We start from the raw sequence: 23,593 nt of genomic DNA, 5'->3' as shown, positions 1-23,593 counted from the left end.
ACCTCAGGATGAAAGGTAATGGCAGAAATACCCGGGGGAGGGGATGTGCCCCCTAGGACACTAGTCTTCAGCGGACAAGGCAGAACCCAGTACAGGGCCTAAATCTGACCTAAGACTGCAACCACAGCACTACTATCATAAAAACACATAATTAAGAAGTAGGTCTCCAAAGGCTTCTTTTGGCAAGCTTAGGCCTCAACAGGCAGACAAGTGCTGCCTGAGAGAGGTACTGCCAATGGGGGGGCTATTGGGTTGTTGTTATTGTTATTGTTGTTTTTATTTTTATTATGTATTTTATGGTTTGATCTATTGATTTTATTCTGTGAACCGCCCTGAGACCCCCGGGTATAGGGCGGTAAATAAATGCAATAAACAGTAACAATAAAGTAGCCACTCCCAAAGCTGTTTGCAAATCACACCGATCTAGAAAGGTGTGTTTTAGAGCCGTGCATGAATTATTCCTCAGGGCCTAATTTATTTCTAATTATTATTATTTACTGGGTTTTATAAACAAGAATAATGTTGTACAAATAAGTGCACCAAGTTTTCTCATGTCATCTGTATATCCCAAAAATAGCATAATAAATGTGGAAAAAATATCTACAACGTATGTTTCATTATTAGTGGTCAGCGTCCCCCTCTTCCCCCTTTCTTCTTCTTAATTGTTTAAACCAATTCATGAACCAAGAACTTATTTCTAATTATTATGAGTATTTTTGGTGGTTTAAGAGCTAAAACAGGCTGGTTTGGTTGTGGGTGGGTGTTTGCAATTTAACTTGGGGACATTTCTGCGACTCTTACCTCCTGCTCCCAAACCCGAAATGGCATCTCTGCTTTTTCGAAACCCGACTAAGCCCGTTTGCCCGTTTTTAGAGAAAATGGCGGGGGTTCCTATCGGCGCCCTTCTCCTTCACCTGCTGAGAGACTGAGGCAATGAGTTAAAGCGGACGGGGTGTGTGCGTGTGTCGTTGTTAAAAACACACACACCTCAACTACAGTCACTACCAGCAAGGCCTGAGAAGGCAACCCGAGTCAACTCGGCGGGACTCGAGGCGCACAAACGAGGCGGGAAAGCCGGGCAGGACTCGGATCTAGGCGCCCCAGTGCAACGTTTCCTCACAACATCCCCTTCTTTTTCCCGCTTTTCGTCGGTGTTCCTTTAAGTATTTATTGGGGGACGGGGAGAGGGGTTTTTTTTTCCCGCCGGGAGAGGAGAGAGAGGAGGATGGTGAGGGGGTGAGGAAGGCCGCGACGCGCCTCTCTCTCGCTCTCTTACTCGCTCTCTGGCCAAGCTGGGGCCACGAGCTCGTTTCGAACGGAGGCAACGTTCTGCGGCCGTTGGAATGGCGGTTGGAGTCACAACGGAAGGGACCGAGGCGGGGGGACTGTGAGAGAGCGAGAGACCTTCGGTGTGTGGGTGGGATGGGGGGGGTGACACTTGTGTGCATATCCTCCAACATTTATCCCGTGAAAATAGGGGCATCCTATTCCATCATCATATTATTATTATTATTTGTTAAAATCATTTTTATTTGATTTCACAAATATAAAGTTATAACAATCCAAATGCATTTCCATATCTAGAGGTTACTCTGAATCTTGGGACTCCCCCCCCCCCCTTATGGGTCCTATTGTCAACATTTTCAACGGCATATTATTGCATAATCCGTATTTTGTATTTGACCATATTGTCCATGGTAACATCATCATTTTATTATTTATACCCCATCTGTTGCCCCAGCCACTCTGGGGGGCTTCCAACATATATAAGGAAAGTAGGCTTTTGGGGTGTAAAGATAGGTGTCAGGCAGGAATTTTGCCTAAATGTCTGGGGAAACTTGGAAGGATGGGAAAAACCAGCAGAAAGTGCTCCAAAAGCTTAAAAATTACTATTTGGAGGTTAGTTATCCCCAAAAAAGCTCAACAATTTTGGGTTTATTCCCAAAACTTTGGCATTTTCCTTAAAAAAGCTCAACAACTTTGCATGTGGTTTCAGGAATTTTACTTTTGAAATATGGGAACCCTAAAAAAACATAATAAAAAATTAAACATTAAAAAAAATCCTTCCCTATATGGGGCTGCCTTCTACAGGTTGTATCTCTTTGGCTCCAGGTTGCATAACTCCATACCATCCAACATTTCTCCAGTGAAAGTAGGGACGTCCTATTCCATAATCATCATCATCTTTATACCCCACCCATCTGACTGGGTTGCCCCAACCACTCTGGGTGGCTTCCAAAATAAATAAAAACATCATAAAACATTAAACTTCCCTATACAGGGCTGCCTTCAGGTGTTTTCTAAAGACTGTGTAGTTACTTATCTCCCTGACTCTGGGGTCACATAACTCCATAGCCTCCAACATTTCTCCAATTAAAATAGGGGCATCTTAAGGAAAAGCAGGACATTCTGGGTTCAAATCAGAGACTGGCACGATTTCTGTAAATCTGGGACAGTCCCTGGAAAATAGGGACACTTGGGAGTCTCCGTGACCTCGTATGTTTGCAGAATTTAGCCAGAGGAAAGCCCCACCAGCTTTGTTGGCACTTTGAGGGAGAGCAAAAAATTGCCCCCACCCCAAATCCTTATTTTCTATATAATTCCTTTTGGTACAGTTGCTTTTTTAATAGATCTTGTCAACAGGCTCGTTGAAACTTCACATTATTACAAAAACAGTAGTAGTAGTTGTTTTGCACTCATCTAAAAGGAAAACTCTCATCCTAAACCTCCACTGCTTTGCAGCTCTACTCATACATTAGGCGGCTTTGGAAATAAACCCCCAAGGAGTTCAAGCCCCATATTGGGCAAAAGATTCATTCATTGCAGGGAGTTGGACTAGATGATCCTCATGGTCACTTCCAAGTCTACAATTCCACAATTCTATGAAATATAAGATAGGGCCATCTGGCTTCCAGTAGTATGTGTGAAAAGGATCTAGGAGTCTTCATAGACAAGCTTAATATGAGTCAACAGCAGGCTTCTTCAACCTCGGCCCTCCAGGTGTTTTTGGCCTACAACTCCCATGATCCCTAGCTAGCAGGACCAGTGGTTAAGGATGATGGGAATTGTAGTCTCAAAACATCTGGAGGGCCAAAGTTGAGGAAGCCTGGTCAACAGTGTGATGCAGCAGCAGCAGCAAAAAAAAAAAAAAAAAAAAAAAAAGCTAATGCTATTCTAGGCTGCATCAACAGAAGTATAGTGTCAAGATACAGTGGTGCCCCGCAAGACGAACGCCTCGCAAGACGAAAAACCTGCTAGACGAAAGGGTTTTCCGTTTTTGGAGGCGCTTCGCTAAACGAATTTCTCTATGGGGTTGCTTCGCAAGACGAAAAAATCTTGCGAGTTCCCGCGTTTTTTTCTCACTTTTTTCTACCCTTTCCCTAAGCGCTAAGCTGCTTATCAGCTGTTCCGCTAAGCCGCTTCTCAGCTGATCGCTAAAAGCCGCTAGACCGCTAATAGCGCTAATCCGCTCAGCTGTCAATGGGCTTGCTTCGCAAGACGAAAAAACCGCTAGACGAAGAGAATCACGGAACGGATTAATTTCGTCTTGCGAGGCACCACTGTAAAGGGAAGTCATAGAGCACTGCAGATCCTCTACACAAGCAAGCCTGGCCTGTGGCAATAACCAAAAGTCCTATCTTTCAAATGTGGCCCAGAATGTCATATCCAGATTCTGAAGTTATGGAAAAGGCAGTGAAATATGATTGTGTCTGGTGTGTCTCATGATTACTGCGGAACTGATTAGCGACATAAAAATCTATTGCAACATATCGACTGCAATGACTACTTTGCCATTGTTCACAAATCAGCTGCTTTGATTGCTAATGTGCATTTCTCAGATGGCTGTATTTTCTTAAAAACAGCCACATGCTGCAATGTTAGTTCACTACTATAATTTGAAATATTAAAACTGGATCTTGTGAACCTTATGCCGAGTGCAAGAGTCCACAGATTAATTTTTCAAAGCGCTACACCAGTGAAGACTCAACAAGGACTCAGCTAGATAAAGATATATGTGTTGTATATGCATTAGGTAAAAAATAAAGGACCCCTGGATGGTTAAGTCCAGTGAAAGATGACTACGGGGTTGAGCTTCAGGCCGAGGAAGCTGGTGTTTGTCCACAAACAGCTTTCCGGGTCATGTGGCCAGCATGACTAAATCGCTTCTGGCGCAACAGAACCCCATTGATGGAAACCAGAGCGCATGTAAACACCATTTACCTTCCGGCCGCAGTGCTGACCATTTATCTACTTGCACTGGCATGCTTTTGAACTGCTAGATTGGCAGGAGCTGGGACAGAGCAACAGGAGCTCCCCCCATCATGGGGATTCAAACTGCTGACCTTCTGATCAGCAAGCCCAAGAGGCTCAGTGCTTTAGACTACAGCACCGCCCGTGTCCCATATATGCATTATAACACTGTGACACCAGATGACACTGTGGAGTTCCATTTTTGCCAAGCAGGTTTTTCATGCAAGGTTTACAATGCGTTTAACTGAAACACTTCTTTGATTATCCGTAGAGCTCCTAATTCAGCAAAACAATCCCCAAGCAGAAGCAGATTCTGCACATGCTTCAGTGGCTTTGAGTAACAGCCATCTCATAACTTTTGAGAAATTAGAATATGAAATAACACAAGAGAAATACAAATTTTTATTTGGATGTATCCACATATTGTTCACTTGTAGAAAATGCATCTGTAAATAGAGCCATACACTTCAACCCTGAGTATCCATTTAGTTTAGTGGAGACAAATCAGCACTAAACATTATATTCCATTTTCTTCTTGCTGTGAGCGGTCTTCTTTTGTACTTTTTTATTATGAACTACAAACTTGTCCAGTAGAAAAATAATGTAAAAATAGTTATTTGGAAATCAATTTCCATCAGCTGACCTTACACTTTCAGAATGTGGTTTGTCCTTCAGTATATTTTCTGAGAAACAATGAATTATTCGAAAACACATTCCAATACTATTAATTCAATGCTCATGTTCATTTTAAAAAATAGCAATTTTCCATTTCATGGAGATCAAAACACAAGACAGTTACAAATAATTTCTTAATTATGCAAAAAAAGGGAGTGTTTTGTTTGTAATTGTGTGAAATGTGACTGCAGGATGAGGTTTTTCCTTGCTAGTTATTCTGGAATATTTGTTAAATAATGAAGAAATGGACGACCATGAACACAGCCTTTATGTTGATTTCCAAGTTGTGTCTCCATTTTGTGGATGGTGTCTTGTACATCTTCCTTGGATATATACAAAGGTAGCTGCCGACACAGTCTTACTGCTTCTCCCTATGGGAACAAAAATGTTTACATTTAGACATTAACCTGAGGTTGTGGATTGAGGGCCCGACCCCCGCTATGTGAAATAAACACACAAGGACACGCGATATAAGGTTAATGGGCAAGAAAAGGCCACAACTTTATTGATTACAGCAGTGAAAAAGGTATTGGCTTAGGCACTGGATGACTATAGGAGGTGGGTTTATTCAACAGTAGGTGGAGCCTGTTGATGCTAATCCAACTATAGGCTCACCCCCTGATGTCACTGAGGGTCGTGCCATGGCCTCCCGCCAAGCAGGCATCAGACGGAATACACGACCGCCAGATTCCTTTAACGGAATAACCCACGGTAGATAGCATAGGCGATGGCCACACCTAGCCCTTGACACACATGAATCCAATGCCTAGCCTACCCACCAATACCACAAAAGTTGTGACGATTGCTACGAGGTAGGCGAAAAAACCAAAAAGCCTAATGCCAAATGGAAAAATTCCTACCAGGCCCCCCAGACAACCGGGGCGACCAACCTAAGGTCCATAGCAAGGCTAAAAACCTAGACCCTGAGCTAAATGGGAGTGGAGGGTGACTCGCTGCGGGACGATGACGACTGAGGAGGCGGAGCTGGCCCCGCAGCATTAAGCTGCTAAACGCGCCCTCCGGAGACACCTGATTGGCTGCCTCCGGTGGGCGTGGGCGCCAGCCAGGTGAGGAGGGGCGGGGGCTACGTCCCCCGGCCAGGAGGCGGAGCTCGGGCTCCCGCCCACAACCATTCCCCTCTCTTCCAGGGAGGAGAGTCTCTACAATAAAATCCAATAAATTATATAGGGTGCAAACTTCTCCATTGAACATTTTTTACTACTATACTTTTTCATAGAAAATCATATTCCAATCTTCTTTGGCCAATCAACTGAATTAGGTATCTTTGGTTTTTCCCAAATCTAATTTATGAAAGAAGAAATTTTGCCAACAAAATGTGGTGCAGCTCCCAAGCAACAGTTAACCAATCATAAGAAGGGCTTAAGGAGTGGCTCATTCTTGACCACATTCTTTTTCCCCCTTTCTGCTGCGGAAATAAGATCAGGCTGTTATTCAGAAGCAAGCTCAGTGAGGCTTACTTTGGAACAAATTTGCACTGCAGTCCAGTTTCCCAAATCCCAATGTGTAAGCAAGTTACTCTTCTGTGTGGAAAAGATACTGCCATAAATTGAAGTACAGATTCGGATAGGTGACCTACGGATATACTGCAGCTAAATTATTCTACCCAGAAGTTGCCATTGAAGGGAAGAGTCAAGAATGGAATTTGATACATGGGGTGGCTCAAATTAAGAAAGGGACCTTTCTTCACTCTCCTCCCTTCCTTTAGTTCATATATTCCACATTCTTGAGACTCAAATGGCTCAGGGCAGTGGCTCCAAAACTTTCTTCTCCACAGAACACCTGAAAATTGCTGAGTGTCTTGATGGACCACTTAAAGATTTTTCTGATTGCAATGCTCTATTTTAGAGGCCGTATGATTTCTAACTATATTTTTGTTGTTTCATTTCTTACGCGTTGCATTTTATTGTCTTACTGTTTCAATTCCACAGGATTCAAACTGTAAAACAATAAAATGCAATATATAAGAAATAAAAATGGCCAGTAAAAACACAGTTTTGGGTATCTTCCATCTTCCACCACAAATCCAGACATTTTGCAGACCACAGTTTGGGCACTCCTGGCTTAGCAACTACAGGAATAGCTTTTTAGAAGTTGATATCAGATGGGTTTTCCCATTAGTGATGTATGGAAGTGAGAGCTGGACCATAAAGAAGGCTGATCGCCGAAGAATTGATGCTTTTGAATTATGGTGCTGGAGGAGACTCTTGAGAGTCCCATGGACTGCAAGGAGATCAAACGTATCCATTCTTAAGGAAATCAGCCCTGAGTGCTCACTGGAAGGACAGATCGTGAAGCTGAGGCTCCAATACTTTGGCCACATCATGAGAAGAGAAGACTCCCAGGAAAAGACCCTGATGTTGGGAAAGATGGAGGGCACAAGGAGAAGGGGACGACAGAGGACGAGATGGTTGGACAGTGTTCTCGAAGCGACCAACATGAGTCTGACCAAACTGGGGGAGGCAGTGGAAGACAGGAGTGCCTGGCGTGCTCTGGTCCATGGGGTCACAAAGAGTCGGACACGACTAAACAACCACCACCAGATGGGTGGCGGAGGAAAGACATCTGGACTGGAGCACAGGAGTAAAGCTTTAAACACTCTGACCGCTTGTGCATTCCAGATCAGGAAACCCAAATCTGCTACCTGCATTGGAGGAAGGGCACCCATTTGTGCCAATGGAACCTTTTATTGTAATGCAAATAACAGCCATCCAAGGCCTGATCTGTATTGCGATTGCTTCTGGTATTAATTTCTCCTTTTAGGTAGCAATGCTTTAAGCATCAAGCTGTATCTTTTGATAAGACAGTGGCATTAAAAGCAGCATGCTAAAGAAGAGCTTGCAAACCATAAAGCAATACTTACCTCCAGGTAGTTCATGACTTTAAGAGGTCGACACTCATGAACTTCTTTTGCATTACAATCTACCACAGCACTCAGAATTTCTTTCAGATCAGGTATCCCATAGTACGGCAGGCAGTTTGCCATTCCTTCTATTTCCAGCCGATTTCCCATAGCTGAAACACCAAATAGTAAACAAATGAATAAACTGAACACAATGATACCTGGAGTTACCGAGTGTGTTTTAAATACTGTTTTGATTTACACAACAAAATATTCACATTGAAAATTGTTGTTGCTGCTGCAATCCTAGACTCGCTAGGGGCTAAGCTCACCGGGACTTACTTTTGAGTAAACATGCATAGAACTGTGCTGTAAAGTTGCAATTATAGATCCCCAGAGCTACACATTTTTAATTTTCTTAAAATGAAGAACACAACTTAAAATATTTCATTATTAGTTACTTGCACAGTGAGAGTGCTTCAGTTTATTCAAGTTCAACTTTGGAAAGCACTGGCTAAATGCTTATTTAATTTTTTGTTAGTATTTCAATGTCTGAAACAAAGCTTTAATCCTATATATATATGTATGAGAGAAAAATGATGTTAGAATAATTTCATATGGTACCTAGCTCTTTTCTGTAGAATGCTTGATGCCTGTTTTGAAAATCCCCCCTCCTGGCATTTGGCCTCTAAAGTCTAATGTGCTAACAACATGGATTTGGTTTTTGCTTTATTTATTTGCCAACCTCTCTAATAAAGGAGTCATAGGTTCTCAAGGTAACATAAATCCCATTATGTTCAAAATGGTCCCAATTATCATTTTTTAAAAAAGTAACACATCTACCATATAAGCCTAATCCCAACCGCACCTTCAACATTTGACAGCTTGTACAGTTCTGCAGTCTAAAAGGTGTAAAATACATGAATACATTTTATCTTAAAAAAATTATCTTGCAGATATATCAGTAAAATATTTTGGAATGAAGACGCCCAGTTGCACATGTCAACACTGCTTGCACTACATTGGTTCATAATCAATCAATCACTTAATAAAACAACAACAACAACATGTTTATACCCTGCCCATCTGACTGGGTTTCCCCAGCCACTATGGGCAGCTTCCAATAGAATATTAATAATAGTAGTAATAATGCGATCAAACATCAAGCATTAAAAACTTCCCTAATTCTCAAAATGCTAAAGTACTGAACTTTATTAACCTTCCAGATCCCGTGCTAAATTTAGATCACAATTAAACCTTCAATCTCTTAATGCCAGTCCTTTTACACATGTGTGTGTGTGTGTGTGTGTGTGTGTAGATAGATAGATAGATAGATAGATAGATAGATAGATAGATAGATGATAGATAGATAGATAGACAGACAGACAGACAGACAGACAGATAGATGATAGATATAGATAAGAATCACATAGGGTAGAGCAAAAAGATAGTTTTCATAATGGAGAGAATAAAGCTGTTGGGATCCCCACAATTATTTATACTAAGGCTGATACTATCCATAACATATCTGGGATGAACAGGGAGGTAGCAACCGGGGAACAGAATGACAGGCTTGACCCAATGTACACCACTGCAAAGCGGGACAATCTATACTAATTTATGCAGCGTAGAGCTAACAAGAGTTCTGAAGATTATAGGTAGGGGAAATGGTAGGTATGGGGAGGAGAATCCCTTCCCCTTCACCAGCACTACTTGGCTACACATTGTAGCTTATAGCTCAAATGGTTTGAGCATGAGACTCTTAATCCCAGGGACATGGGTTTCTCCTCAGATTGGGAGAAAGATTCCTGCCTTTGGGGGGGGGGGGGTTGGACTAGATGTGGCCCCTTCCAACTACAATTCTATGATTCTCTTATTTGGAGCAGAACATACAATGATCCCCCAAGTCTGGACATCTAAGCCAGGGGTCGCAGTTTTGTTTTTTTCTCACGTGCTGGCAGGGGAGCAAAGTAGTCTGGGTCAGTGTGTACGTTGTTGTTGTTTAGTCGTTTAGTGTGTATGTAGTCAACCCTGAATGATATCTCATCCTCCGATCAGCACTTCTAGGAGGGTAGCAGTCAGGAGATATCCCTGTCCGCTGGCTTCCACCATAGGAAAGTCTCCAGCTATAGATGAGTGAAGTGGAGGCAACCCTACTTGTGCTGGATTACCCCAAAACAGAGTATATGGGAGTCGGGGAGATTATGGGAGTTGGGTCACCCACTGATCTGTCTGGAGCTGGCACAGCAAAAAACAAACAAGAAAGAACCGCCTTTCCACCTTACAGCTTCCTGATCAGGAGGAAGGATTCTACAATAATTAAAGCTGTAATCCTATACCTACTTACCTGGCAGTAAGACAAACTGAACTTAACAGGTTTTGCTTTTGAGCAGGCACTGTTCTTTTTTATTATTGTTATATAGCATTTAACAAAACTCCATATAGGTAAAGGACCCCTGACCATTAGGTCCAGTCGTGGCCGACTCTGGGGTTGCAGCGCTCATCTCGCTTTATTGGCCGAGGGAGCCGGCGTACAGTTTCCGGGTCATGTGGCCAGCATGACTAAGCCGCTTCTGGCGAACCAGAGCAGCTCACGGAAACACCGTTTACCTTCCCGCCGGAGAGGTACCTATTTATCTACTTGCACTTTGACGTGCTTTCGAACTGCTAGGTTGGCAGGAGCAGGGACCAAGCAACGGGAGCTCACCCCGTCGCGGAGATTCGAACCGCCGACCTTCTGATCGGCAAGTCCTAGGCTCTGTGGTTTAACACACAGCGCCACCCGCCTCCCTAAAACTGCATATACGTTAACATAATTTCCCCCCTTGGAGTGGGACAAGCGCCAGTAGATAAATTGTGCTCTACACCGTATCCTGCTTTTCTGGGTATAAATCTTGGCACCCAAAAACAGGTTCCGCTCCCCAGAAGTACAAAAGAGTATTGTTCAGAAACTATAAACTTTGATGCAGGGATAGACATTTGGGAAGTCAAGCTAAAGAGTTTTAAATCAAACACAAACTGTGTTTCTACAACACATGTAGTTGGGATTACAGAATAGGCTAATTGGAGACTTATTTATAAACTGAATTCAAAATCAGCCTGCATTCACCAGACTTGTGGATGGTTAAGAAAGGAAAACACTCTTCTTGGGGGGAATTGGTTTTTCATCAAGACACGGTTCCAAGGTTCTATCTTTCCCCCGCCCTTTTTCTTTTTAAAGACCTATCCTTTGAGATGCCCATATGTTATGGCAGATCTGTCAGCAGTCCTCTACATATGAGGCTGAAATGGTAACACATGAAGCTATAGCGTTTCTCAAAACTCACAGCAAATCTTTGCTTGGACCTAGCGAATTACCAGCTTGGCATCATATTGCAATTGAAACTCGCTTCCCCACAATACTGACCGACACATCTTATTTGTACTTTAGCTGTTAAAACAATGAGAGGCTGTTAAAACATGTGGCTAATCTAAGGCACAAGCAGAAGGTCTTCAGCACGCCTGGTATAGGAGCAGGACAGCCCAATGTCCTGGCTGTGACAATGTCCGGCCTACACTCTGGACAATGCCACTATTTCACCAGTTTAGCAATCTAGGCAAAACCACACTAAGATGAGGGGAACGGAATATTATTGTACAGCAGTGAGGATAAGAGCAGTTCAATAGTGGAATGGACTGTCATGGAAGGTGGTGGTCTCTCCTTCATTGGAGATTTTTAAGCAGAGTTTGGGTGGCCATCTGTCCTGGATGCTCTAGTTGAGATACCTGCATAGCAGGAGGTTGGGTTAGATCAGGCATGGCCAAACTTGGCCCTCCAGCTGTTTTGGGACTACAACTCCCATCATCCCTAGCTAACAGGACCAGTGGTCAGGGATGGTACGAATTGGTAGTCCCAAAACAGCTGGAGGGCCAAGTTTGGCCATGCCTGGGTTAGATGAACCTTGGGGTACCTTCGAACTCTACAATTCTGTGAGTGGTGCAATCTATTTCTTGACTTTGTGAGGTAAGCAATACCTGTATACCTGAAGGAGCGTCTCCACGCCCATCATTCCGCCCAGACACTGAGGTCCAGCTCTGAGGACCTCCTGACGGTTCCCTCACTGTGAGAAGTGAACTTAGTGGGAACCAGGCAGAAGGCATTCTCGATAGGGGCGCCCTCCCTGTGGAATGGCCTCCCATCAGATGTTAAGGTGATAAAAAAAAACTACACAAATTTTAGAAGACACCTGAAGACACCCCTGTATCAAGAAGTTTTTAATGTTTCATGTTTTATTTTGTGTTGAAAGCTACCCAGGGTATTTGGGGCAACCCAGCCAGATGGGTGGGGTATAAATAATAGAATTATTATTATTATTATTATTAAGAAAAATGCTTGAAATGTGTAAACAAACAGAAATTATTTTTATTCACAAGCAAGGAAGTTTTTACACAGGAAACTAATCACACATGGCTTATGTGGGCCTTACTTATTAGAGACTAGCAAAATATGTCAACACATTTGTACCATTGGGAACGTAACATTATATTCTCTGAACATTTAAATGAGTGCATGAATTATGTGCTAAGCTCGGGTGTGCCACATGTCTCCTTCATACTGCATGACGCCTTCTTTTCTCCGTATTCTCTAATCCGCAGGATTACAGAGATGAATTTAAAAAGGAGGCCGGCAAAATTTCATGGAAAATGAGGGTTGTAGTCAATGCTAGCCCTTTTCAGAGTAGAACCACTGGAATTAATGGTTCTAAATTAGTCACGCATTAATTTCAATGGGTCTCCTCTGAGTAGGAATAGTATAGAATACAACCCTGAGAAATTAAATGATTTTGAGTGAATGAAGATGAGCAGGGCAAAGGTTGCTGGTCACCCAAGAGACCTGCTGATTTATTGCTTCAAGTCCTTGCGAACATTTGAAGACTCTGCTTCATGCTATGCGTACCTCTGTGTACAGTGGAAATAATCCAATCAATATTAAGTACTTAAATATTAAGTACATTTTAATATTTTAATGTTGTATTTTAATCTTGTTTTTAAGTTGTACTCATTCAACTTGTTTTTATTATTGCTTGTTAGCCACCCTGAGCCCGGCCTTGCCTGGGGAGGGTGGGGTATAAATAAAAATTATTATTATTATTATTATTATTATTATTAAAAAAATCAGTGCTTTTTCTCAGCCAGAGCATAGTTCCAGTACCTCTCTAATGGGTGTAATTGCAGGCCAACGCTCCCCCTGCCCGCTTCTTGTCTTTATATACTTCAGAGAAGCCGAAAACGAGCATTTCAAGTCAAAATGGAAGCTGGCTGGTGTGTGAGTCTACACTATTTTTTAAAATCTATTATTTGACTTAGCTATGAGCTGCTTGCGAGCTGTGATTGGTCAAGCTATGAGGCACCGATTCGTATTTCCTTTTCAAGAGAGAGAGTCCATTCTTCCTCTTTAAAACTGGGCTCCGGGCAGAACATTTGTGGTATGAAACGTTACAGGATTTTCGCAGTTCTGCGGGCACAACTGGTTGCATATTACATTGTAAGCAAAAAATCATAATGAATACTCAGTAAAAGGGAAGTCTGGAGGGGCCCATAGTGGATAATAGGGGCTGTTTTTTTCTAGACACAAATGTGGTAATGAAACAAAAGTATTGTTATATACAGTACTATGAAAAAGAGGCAAGCAAGTAATGAGAACTACAGGTGCTGAATTAAATCAAAATATGAAGCCACACCATACCTGGTATTATCTTTATCTTAAATCCGTTTGCTGTAAGTCTTGTATCCGACAAGTAGGATGACCCATCAAATCTTATGCTTTCCTTGGGCATATTGCAAAGAACTTCTTTATAACGCGAATCACTAAAAAGACTGAAAATCAATCATTAATCACTTTTATGAGACGGAATCAAATTTTAATAGTGTCCCACAATCAAAGCACACGTCAATGAAATTTTAGAACTGCTTTACAGTGGTACCTCGGGTTAAGTACTTAATTCGTTCCGGAGGTCTGTTCTTAACCTGAAACTGTTCTTAACCTGAAGCACCACTTTAGCTAATAGGGCCTCCTGCTGCTGCCACGCCACTGGAGCACGATTTCTGTTCTCATCCTGAAGCAAAGTTCTTAACCCGAGGTAATATTTCTGGGTTAGCGGAGTCTGTAACCTGAAGCGTATGTAACCCAAGGTACCACTGTATTTCTAGGGATGCCAGCTCAGACAGCAACTACAAACACACATGCACAGTTAGAATACATCTTCCCAGCTATCCACTGTCCTGTGTTACCCCACAAGGAGAGAGCCACAGTAACCGCTGTCCATTTTACATCACTACAGTTGCAATCTTAATTTTTCTAGTTAAGTGATGTAGGGAAAACCATTGAGATACTTTTATTTTTGCCAACTGAAGCACATGTGGGGCTTTTCCATTGGGATCACAGCTGAGGAGAGAGGGCCGAAACCTCCCTTCCCCACATGCAGTAATCCTGCTAGAATTCACCCCCTAATATTAAAAATAGTTAAATGCCGTCACATGTAGCTGGGCTGAAGAGCAAAGGCCCACAGGAACAAAAGAAGTAATTGCACAGTTCTTTTCTCTCTGGCATCCACTGTTTCCTGCTCTTTCCCCTCTCAGCTTAAGGCATGAACAGACAATGCCAGAGAAAGCAAAGAAAGCAAAGGTTTCCTTGTTCCCTCTACTCAGTCAAAACATTATGGCAACCAGGGAACAGTAAGCCTTTCCTTGGAGAAAGCACAGCACAGCTAAAAGGTGACTCACAAAATGGTGGCCATATTGATGCTGCCATACTTCATACCCCCACCACTGATATTTACTAAGACTGTCATATTTTGTTTGTATAGGTAGTAGGCTTTCAAAAAATCACCAGGGTGCTTTTGGCATTCAAGGGTAAATAAAATCTGGTTTAACTCTTGGACTACATGTGTTTTGTACTGGCTGTCTGAACCAGTAGTCTCTGTAGGTATCTATACATATCTTATACTTATCAAATCTCCTTAACTGAATTTGTTTGATACTGGAATATAATTATACCTCAATCCATACAACAATCATAGGGCCAATTCAGCTGTAATGTCAAGCTTTAATGTCCAGTCCCCTGCCTTCTGTTATTTTCTGGCTTCAACATTGATTCCTATTGTGTCTGAAACACAGGACCATGGTTTGCTGTCAATTTACCAACCAGGGTTAAGCCACGGACTAAGGACGTGGGTGGCGCCGTGGTCTAAACCACTGAGCCTTGGGCTTGCCGATCGGAAGGTCGGCGGTTCGAATCCCTGCAATGGGTTGAGCTCCCATTGCTCAGTCCCAGTTCCTGCCAACCTAGCAGTTCGAAAGCATGTCAAAGTGCAAGTAGATAAATAGGTACCGCTCCGGCGGGAAGGCAAATGGCGTTTCCATGCGCTGCTCTGGCTTCGCCAGAAGAAACTTAGTCATGCTGGCCACATGACTTGGAAAAACTGTCTGTGGACAAACGCCAGCTCCCCCAGCCAGTAAAGCGAGATGAGTGCCGCAACCCCAGAGTCATTCGCGACTGGACTTAACTGTCAGGGGTCGTTTACCTTTACCTTTTTAAGGACCCTGATGAGGGAAACGGTATTAAACCATGGTTTCCTATTTCAGACATAACAGGGAAGAGACCAGGCTGGCAGTGTAGAAGCTGGTAAGCAGGCCTGAGGCGCATTTTGAGCTTAATAAAGCCACGGTTTGGGAAGCTTTAAATGTAATGTCCAAAATAGGCCACAGGAACATTTAGGACAAGCAAAATGAAGCTGGAGATCTTAGGATCTCTGTTAGATTGTAACTATATAAGCTGGGTCTGTACTGGATTTGGGAGGGAACACAGGAAGGTGGAATCACTTTTATTACACTGTCGTAAAATAAAAAGTAAAATAAAACCAGTCATTTGCTTGTGGTCCTTTATATGATCTGCTTTTGAAATGGCTTTCGCCTTACCTATCAGTTAATATAATCGGGTTGTCCAGTTTCTGTATAGGAAGTTTATGGTTTTCAAGCAGTTTTTTAAACAGAAGGGCTTCTTCCACTCTGTACGGATTCAACATCATTATCTTTTTCTCAGAGGCAATTATCCACGCATCAGGAAAATTCGGAAGACGAATTAGGCAAGGATCATCCTTAACAGCCTCTTTTTGTTTAAGCACATGAAGTTTATGTCTGAATGAATCCATAGAGAAGGGCACTTGAACAATTTTTATTGCTTTGCAACTATTTGGTTTCTCCTCCATTTGAGAATGAAAAAGTTGATCCAGTTTCTGCTGATTAATTAGACAGTCTTTAAGTTTGGACTTATGTTTTCTCTCTCTCTCCCTTGTTGATCTTTGTATACTCTGATCTGCAGCTTTTCTGCTCTGCTTATTGTATCGCTCCAAGTCTCTTTCAGCCTTTTCTTCATATCTTAACAAAGAGGGGAAGAAGGGGGAAGAGAAGGAACATATGAAAAACTAGCAATGTTTCAGTCATTATATATCCACCTATAAAATATGTTTTCTCTCAAAATTAATTGTTGGAAGAAAATTAAATGTCATTCTCCCACACTATTTTTTCATCTTAGTTAATATATTGTCTCTTATAAGTACCTCAATATTCAGCAGCTAGTTCTATTTGTAGTAGTGCTTATCAACACATTACTTTACAGATCTTATGTTTGTATTGTTTACCGCTACTAATCCGGCAAGTAAAGTTAAAGGGACCCCGACCATTAGGTCCAGTCGTGGACAACTCTGGGGTTGCGGCACTCATCTCGCTTTATTGGCTGAGGGAGTCGGTGTACAGCTTCCGGGTCATGTGCCCAGCATGACTAAGCTGCTTCTGGTGAACCAGAGCAGCGCACGGAAACGCCGTTTACCTTCCCACCGGAGTGGTACCTATTTATCTACTTGCACTTTGACGTACTATTGAACTGCTAGGTTGGCAGGAGCAGGGACTGAGCAACGGGAGCTCACCCCGTCGCGTGGATTCAAACCGCCGACCTTCTGATCGGCAAGTCCTAGGCTCTGTGGTTTAACCCACAGCACCACCCGTGTCCTTTAATCCGGCAAGTATTAACGCCAAATGCAAAATATGATATACAAACTATATGCACTGTATACAAGATTATGGGAATTTATGAGCTGTACAGGCATTAAGCTGTTCCATACAGATTTGTGAATACATTTAATGGAAAACCAGGGGACGGAGGCAGCAACATCTAAGTTTATAATAATATAATAATCAGCAAGCAATTAGAATTAAATTATCTATACAAGATGTTACACTTATCAAGCCAAAAGCATTTCCCATTCTGGTTTTGAAATTAATATGGATAAAATTTGTTTTTGAACAGGAGTCACACACAGGATGGAAACTACTGTCTGGTTTTAGTGAGCAGATGTGAAGTTTGCAGACTTACTTCTTTTTCTCTTCTTCATTCAGTGTTTCCCACATTTCTTCCAATTTCAGCATTAGTTCTTCCATGCTCACTTTGGTATTTTCAGCTAACAATCGTGGGCGATGGTCTTGAGTAAAAAAGTCAAATCCTGACATGGCTTTCTTTATTATCCGATTTTTTATTATGTCATAGGCTGTAATCTGTCCCAGTTTATCATTTACCACGTTTGTTTTTTTCAGACTTTGAATGCTACTTCCCTCTTGAAATGTTTGTCGGCCATCAGCATTTCTTCTCTCTTGAGGCTTTGCACGTTCCATTTCAGGAACCAAAATCCGAACAGGTTCAATGTTCTCTCCTCTGGTATTCCTAAATGCGTTCCCCAAACTCCATTTATCAGCAGTTACTTCAGAAGAAGCTTTTAGGGTTGTGGTTCTCTCTATTGCTTCCTGGAAATGGTCATTTCTCAAATCATCATCAAGGCCATTTTTAGAATTTGTATCCATTAAGGGATTGCCATCTAGGTTAAATATCACCTTAGACTTATTCTGTTGGTGCTCACACAAAAATCTATCAGATGCAGCTGTCTCGCAGCCAAATAGTTCATTTTTGGTAGAAAATCCTACAGCTGAATTATTATACAACATTTGATTCTCCAAACAAATCGCTGTGGGTTTTTCCATTCCACTATTTTGTGCATTACTCAATGAAATCAATTGAGTGCATGCATGTGAATCAATGTTCCTGGGTTCAGCTTCATTTACAGACACATTCATTTGTTCTGCTTCATTAACAAAGATGTCTCCTGAAGTAGCACCTGACGAATCAGTTTCACAAGAAGCAGTCCCAGGTAGAGGTCCATAGAGTGAGGTCAAGACATTTTCAACAGCAAGACAGACAGACTCCTAAAGCAGAAAAATGGTAAGTACATTATTGTGATAAATAACTTATGCTAGCTAGCTACAGCATAATTAAGTCAATTGAAAATGGATTCTGCTCAGCTTATTTTTAAACCTAAAGTTATGCATTATTATTTTTAAAAAATCTAAACACATTTTAACTGTAATTATAGCAAAACAACATTATTAGACTGCTCATTTATATATAAATGGACACGCTGTACCTTATTATGCAGAAACACTTGAGATTTATCTGGTGTTAAATTGACATCCAAAGCAGATGGAGGAACAGCAATGTTGATAAAGAAAACAGGGTGTGAACGAATAGAATCCTTGTGTGACTTCAGGTTATAGTATTGTTGAACCAGCTAAAACGAAAAAGAATAGCATGTAAAATGTACTTTCCCATTAGAAATGAATGCAATACAAAACTTTAATATGATATATACTTATCTTCTATGTGTGCAAGCAGCAACATTTTAAGTGCATGCAGAGCATGAATTTTTCTATAACATCTTGCAGGGAGTCCCCCATTAGTAGGACGGAATCAGCTTTCAAAGAGTTGTGAAATTTTTGTAAAAAACCTTGTTACCAGAAATGTTGAAATGTTACCATAACACAACGGTATTGACCTTCAATTTTTCATTAAGCATTGAAAATGGATGTGAGAGTCAATAAAATTGGCTCATTACTATTCTACACTTACAAGAGTTAACTAATGCACTAATTAATTGTCCATTAGTAGTCTCTTGGCCTTGCCAGTCAGAAGGTCAACAGTTCGAATCCCTGCAACAGGGTGAGCTCCCATTGCTCTGAACCCAGCTCCTGCCAACCTAGCAGTTCGAAAGCATGCCAGTGCAAGTAGATAAATAGGTACTGGTGTGGTGGGAAGGTAAATAGCGTTTCCGTGAACTCTGGTTTCCGTCATGGTGTTCTGTTGCACCAGAAGCGGTTTAGTCCTGCTGGCCACATGACCCAGAAAGCTGTCTGTGGACAAACGCCAGCTCCCTTGGCCTGAAAGAGAGATGAGCGCTGCAACCCCATAGTCGCCTTTGACTGGACTTAACCACCATGGGGTCCTTTACCATTATCTTATTAAGAAAGATTGCATCTCTCTCAATTTTATGACATATAGAAGAGTCGTTCACGACTGGACTTAACTGTCAGAGGTCCTTTACGTTTAGAGTGGGAGTTGGCATTGCCATCTCTATCTCATACTAACAAACTCTGAAACTGAAGGGAATTTCAAATGATTTGGCCTGCTTGACAAAATTAAAAACCCTGCTGGCGCAACCTAGCCATTGTGTGTAGCTAATGAAGCTCTTTCAAACCTGGCAAATATTTTATAATCTGCTGGGACAAGCAGCTGAGAAAAACCGTACCTTTAGAATTTCCTTCTGATGCACTGGTCGATTGTTTACAAAAATGAAGCTCCTTTCTGCACTTGAATGACTTGTCAAACAACCATCTGAACTGGGCTTTGGAAGAAAGCCGCTGAGAAACACCTAGAATTGCAATTAAACTGGCCATTAAATACCACCGTTTCCCATGACAATCACTTCACAAAAACTAGAAGGTTCAGATCAGAAAGAAGAAATGACTGCAGATTTCCATGGCATTTAGAAGTCTCCTGCTTCACTTTCCTTGAAATTAAATCAAGGCAGATGACGATGAATGAGATCAAGAGTTAGTGTGAGGCTGTCGACAGAGCACTAAATTTGGATGTTGAAAAGCCAAGTTCAAATCTCATCCAGGTTTGAAGGTCACCGGGTAACCCTAGATGTCATTCATAACCTCACCAGGTGGTTCTCAGTCTCCTGGTCAGCACTTACCAGACATTGAAGTTAACCATGACTTCATCTCCAACTGAGATTTAATTCTGAACTAGGGTAGATTTCTGGAGTTAAGCCTGAATTTGAAAAGCTGCTGGAGGCTCGAAGCCCCCACAGTAGATCTTCTTGTCCTAAGGGCCTTCTACAAAAATGTTCTTTAGCACCCCACCCCCCAGTAATTTTTCCGCTGCTCTGCCTAATGGGGCGTTTTGAAGAACAGCCCTGCTAAGATAATTCAGGAAACAATCAAGTTCTTCTCAACTGAGGGAGGGAGGGACTCGGATAATTTCCAAGCTAATCCAAGGCAGGTGAGAGAGATGCCACCCACCTCCACTAATGTTAAAAAGAAGCAATTAAGAAACCTTAAAAGATACAGAGCAAACCAACAACAAGCCAATCAGAATCACAAAACCACTGCATGTGCAGCACTTAAGTATTTTTACATCCTTTTTATAGGGATAATATCTTTACCTCATTCCTAATTATAGTTACTTGGAAGGTAGCCATATTGATTTCATGTGAATGTGCAGTGGTACCTTGGTTTTCGAATGTAATCTTTTCTGGAAGTCCATTTGAGTTCTGAAATGTTCAAAACCCGAAAACTCAATAGCCAACAGCTAGGCCTCAGGATCTTGCACTCAGTCATGTGGCATATTCAACTTCCGAGGTACGTTCAAAAACCGAAGCATTTACTTCCAGGTTTACAGTGTTTGAAAACCGAAATGTTTGTCAACAGAGACGTTCGAAAACCGAGGTACCCCTATACTGTCATGGAAATCTAGTTAGGATTATAGCCTAAGAAGTGCGAACTTCGTTCCCCTTTTATGTGATGCTAGAAATTCACTGTGTGAACCAGTGACAAACAGGTAAACTCCAAAGCCATTCCTATGATATACCCATTGATGGTCCAAGCATAAAAAGTTCTTTAGATATAAACTACACCTTACTGAGAAAAAAATCAAGCGTGTTTTTTGTTGTCAAAACAAAACACATGCAGATGGAAAGGAATGGAATTTAACACAATAGCAACCCAAAATAGAAGTACGGTGCTCGATTTTATATCCTTATTTAAAAAGTGAAGAACTCATGCTGGTTCAACTGATGAAATAACAGGTGGGGGAAACATATAGAAAATTAGAAACTTACCTCAGGATCTTCACTATGGTGTTGAAACGGTACCATGCTGCTCATAACGGCAGTTCCCACTACTGCCATGAAAGCCATTTTGTGATCGGACACCCTGGTCTTCTGCCACATAACTGTCTGAAACAATATAGCATAGACTTCATGTCAAAATTTTGACATTAGGTTTAGATTTATTCAACAGGGACATGACATGACCACAGATATTTGTGCGCAACACTACACTTGAAACAGTGCGTTTAACATTCTGTTCCTAGACACCAATGTGAACCCATTATTTTATTATGATTTAGTATCTAATACAGAACACTTTCTTTCTTCTTTTGTACACAATGAGCTATGCTGAAGCAACTGGGCTGTCTATCTGAGTGCAGGGGGCATGACTGGCTGAGCTGCCTGCCTTCCAGATTGAGGATTGGGCTTTATTTTTAACCATTGTGAAATATGAAAATGCAGGATTCTACCACAGATATCTGCTTCTTCACTCACAAATCCCAACAACGCAATTAACAGACTTAAGGGAAAGTTGCAAAACAGGTTAATAAATAGGCTCACTGGTGCAGATGGGATACATGTATGTATGTATGTTATTGGTTATCTTTATAAAACCTTTCCCCCAAAAGTATAAAATAACTAAAGCAGCAATTAGCGAAGACGCAGCAGCATTAGAATCCATTCTTCCTTTAAGTGTTCATTATAATTCTAGGGAAGCGGGTGGCGCTGTGGTCTAAACCACTGAACCTCTTGGGCTTGCTGATCGGAAGGTTGGCAATTCAAATCCCCGCAACAGGATGAGCTCCCGTTGCTCGGTCTCAGCTCCTGCCAGCCTAGCAGTTTGAAAGCATGCCAGTGCAAATAGATAAACAGATACCATTGTGGCGGGAAGGTAAACGGCGTTTCCATTCGCTCTGGTTTCTGTCACAGTGTCCCGTTGTGCCAGAAGTGGTTTAGTCATGCTGGCCACATGACTCAGAAAGCTATCTGTGGACAAACGCCAGCTCCTCAGCCTGAAAGCGACACGAGCGCCGCAACCCAATAGTCGCTTTTGACTGGACTTAACCATCCAGGGGTTCTTTACCTTTACCTCATTATAATCCTGTTCAAAATAGGCACTTTCCATCAAACTTTAAAATGCTCAATTAACCTACCGCTGCAGAGAAAACAGAAAACAGCCTTTATCTAGATATGCACATCCCCAAAAGGCTGCTTACTGCAGTATGTTCCATTCACAGCAGCAGTTACAGTGGTACCTCTGGTTACGAACTTAATTCATTTTGGAGGTCTGTTCTTAACCTAAATCTGTTCTTAACCTGAGGTACCACTATAGCTAATGGGGCCTCTTGCTGCCGCCACGCGATTTCTGTTCTTATCCTGAGGTAAAGTTCTTAACCCAAGGTACTACTTCTGGATTAGCGGAGTCTGTAACCCGAAGTGTTTGTAACCTGAGGTACTACTGCAATAGCTACGGCTCTGCACTTGTACCAACACTCCGAGATGGAATGGAAAATTACACCCGGATTCAGGAGCAACACAACTATATTATATTCAGGGGTCCGCAAATTCAATGGGTTTGGCAATAGTTGCATCCACGGAGTCTAGTGGACCTGATCAATCCAAGCAGTTTTCCTGCACGCAGCACCGTCCAGAATATACACAAGGGACAAACTTCTGCTTCTGTTGTTTCTGCCCCCCGCCCAATGCAATGGCATCTAAAAGCTGACTTCAGTATGCAAATGCAGTACTGCACACAGAATCACAGAATTGTAGTGCTAGAATGGAACTACGACATGGGGCCAAAATCCACAGCCCTGAGATTAAAAAGTCTACGTTCTACAGACTGCAGAGAAGCTAAATATCCTCTGAAAGTATCTTTCCCAGACCTTCATTCCCCGTAATGTGACTGCAAACAGTGCCTAAGAAATCAACCAGAGACCCAAACACTATTTCCCCCAAAATTGTGGAATTGTTGTTTGTAGAGACGCTTTCAATAGTTTTTCACTTTTCTGGTTGGGTCTTGTTTCTTCCAACAAAGCAGTTTTTTAATAGCATTTAAAAAAAGAGAGAGGTTATATTTGCAAGGCATTGGTTTCACGTGTTTTGTTAAAATATTAACATTTAAAGCAAATGATTACATCTAGACCAAGATGCTTTTGACACAACTGATATAAACATCACGGTGCTTATTTTAGCTTCTATCAATGTGACGCCGCAGATATAAATCTTAGTTGCTGATTAATGCAAGGATGTTATTACATTGCCTGACCTGCTGAATGTCTGATATACATAACTCTTCAAAAGATCAGTTAAAAAAAGTTTTAAGAGAGCTCTGGAACATGAGAACTTACTAAATGCAAAGTTTGTAAAAGCAGGTAACAGCTAATCACCAGAGGAATTTCTTATTTACTTTTCCTTAGGAACTGGAACCAGTAGGGGAAACCTGCAAAACTGATTTTTTAAAAAATCAAATGCACCAAGCCCAAAAAGCCTTGTTAACTTTTACATTTCTTTACTTCTGAAAGCAACTTGATTTCCCAAGCAAGCTTCCTTG

The 23,593-nt window shown here is 41.8% G+C and overlaps 1 protein-coding gene and 2 long non-coding RNA genes across 3 annotated transcripts in view; 1 reads left to right on the top strand and 2 right to left on the bottom strand.

Annotated features, from left to right (window-relative positions):
* The window catches only part of LOC310833225, a 64,143-nt gene extending 62,785 nt beyond the window's left edge, over window positions 1-1,358 (bottom strand). The window contains exon 1 of the long non-coding RNA XR_014558596.1: window positions 802-1,358. This is a non-coding gene — a long non-coding RNA (uncharacterized lncRNA). The remainder of the gene's footprint in view (window positions 1-801) is intronic.
* LOC310833277 lies at window positions 1,327-21,614 on the top strand. The gene is made up of 4 exons (XR_014558614.1): window positions 1,327-1,409; window positions 13,001-13,091; window positions 17,986-18,096; window positions 21,383-21,614. It is a non-coding gene; the product is annotated as an uncharacterized lncRNA (long non-coding RNA).
* The window catches only part of PMS1 (PMS1 homolog 1, mismatch repair system component), a 55,681-nt gene continuing 36,723 nt past the window's right edge, over window positions 4,636-23,593 (bottom strand). The window contains exons 6-13 of the mRNA XM_083707257.1: window positions 21,049-21,165; window positions 19,453-19,575; window positions 18,295-18,438; window positions 17,196-18,076; window positions 15,743-16,201; window positions 13,512-13,642; window positions 7,808-7,959; window positions 4,636-5,297 (exon numbers count right to left, since the gene is read on the bottom strand). Coding sequence (XP_083563383.1) covers window positions 5,139-5,297; window positions 7,808-7,959; window positions 13,512-13,642; window positions 15,743-16,201; window positions 17,196-18,076; window positions 18,295-18,438; window positions 19,453-19,575; window positions 21,049-21,165 — 2,166 coding nt within the window. The 3' untranslated portion in view covers window positions 4,636-5,138. The remainder of the gene's footprint in view (window positions 5,298-7,807; window positions 7,960-13,511; window positions 13,643-15,742; window positions 16,202-17,195; window positions 18,077-18,294; window positions 18,439-19,452; window positions 19,576-21,048; window positions 21,166-23,593) is intronic.

The sequence above is a fragment of the Podarcis gaigeae genome (assembly GCF_964106915.1).
Source record: "Podarcis gaigeae genome assembly, chromosome: 1".
NCBI lineage: Eukaryota > Metazoa > Chordata > Lepidosauria > Squamata > Lacertidae > Podarcis > Podarcis gaigeae.
The sequence above is the reverse complement of the archived record's forward strand: the minus strand, read 5'-3'. Positions and strand labels throughout refer to the sequence as shown.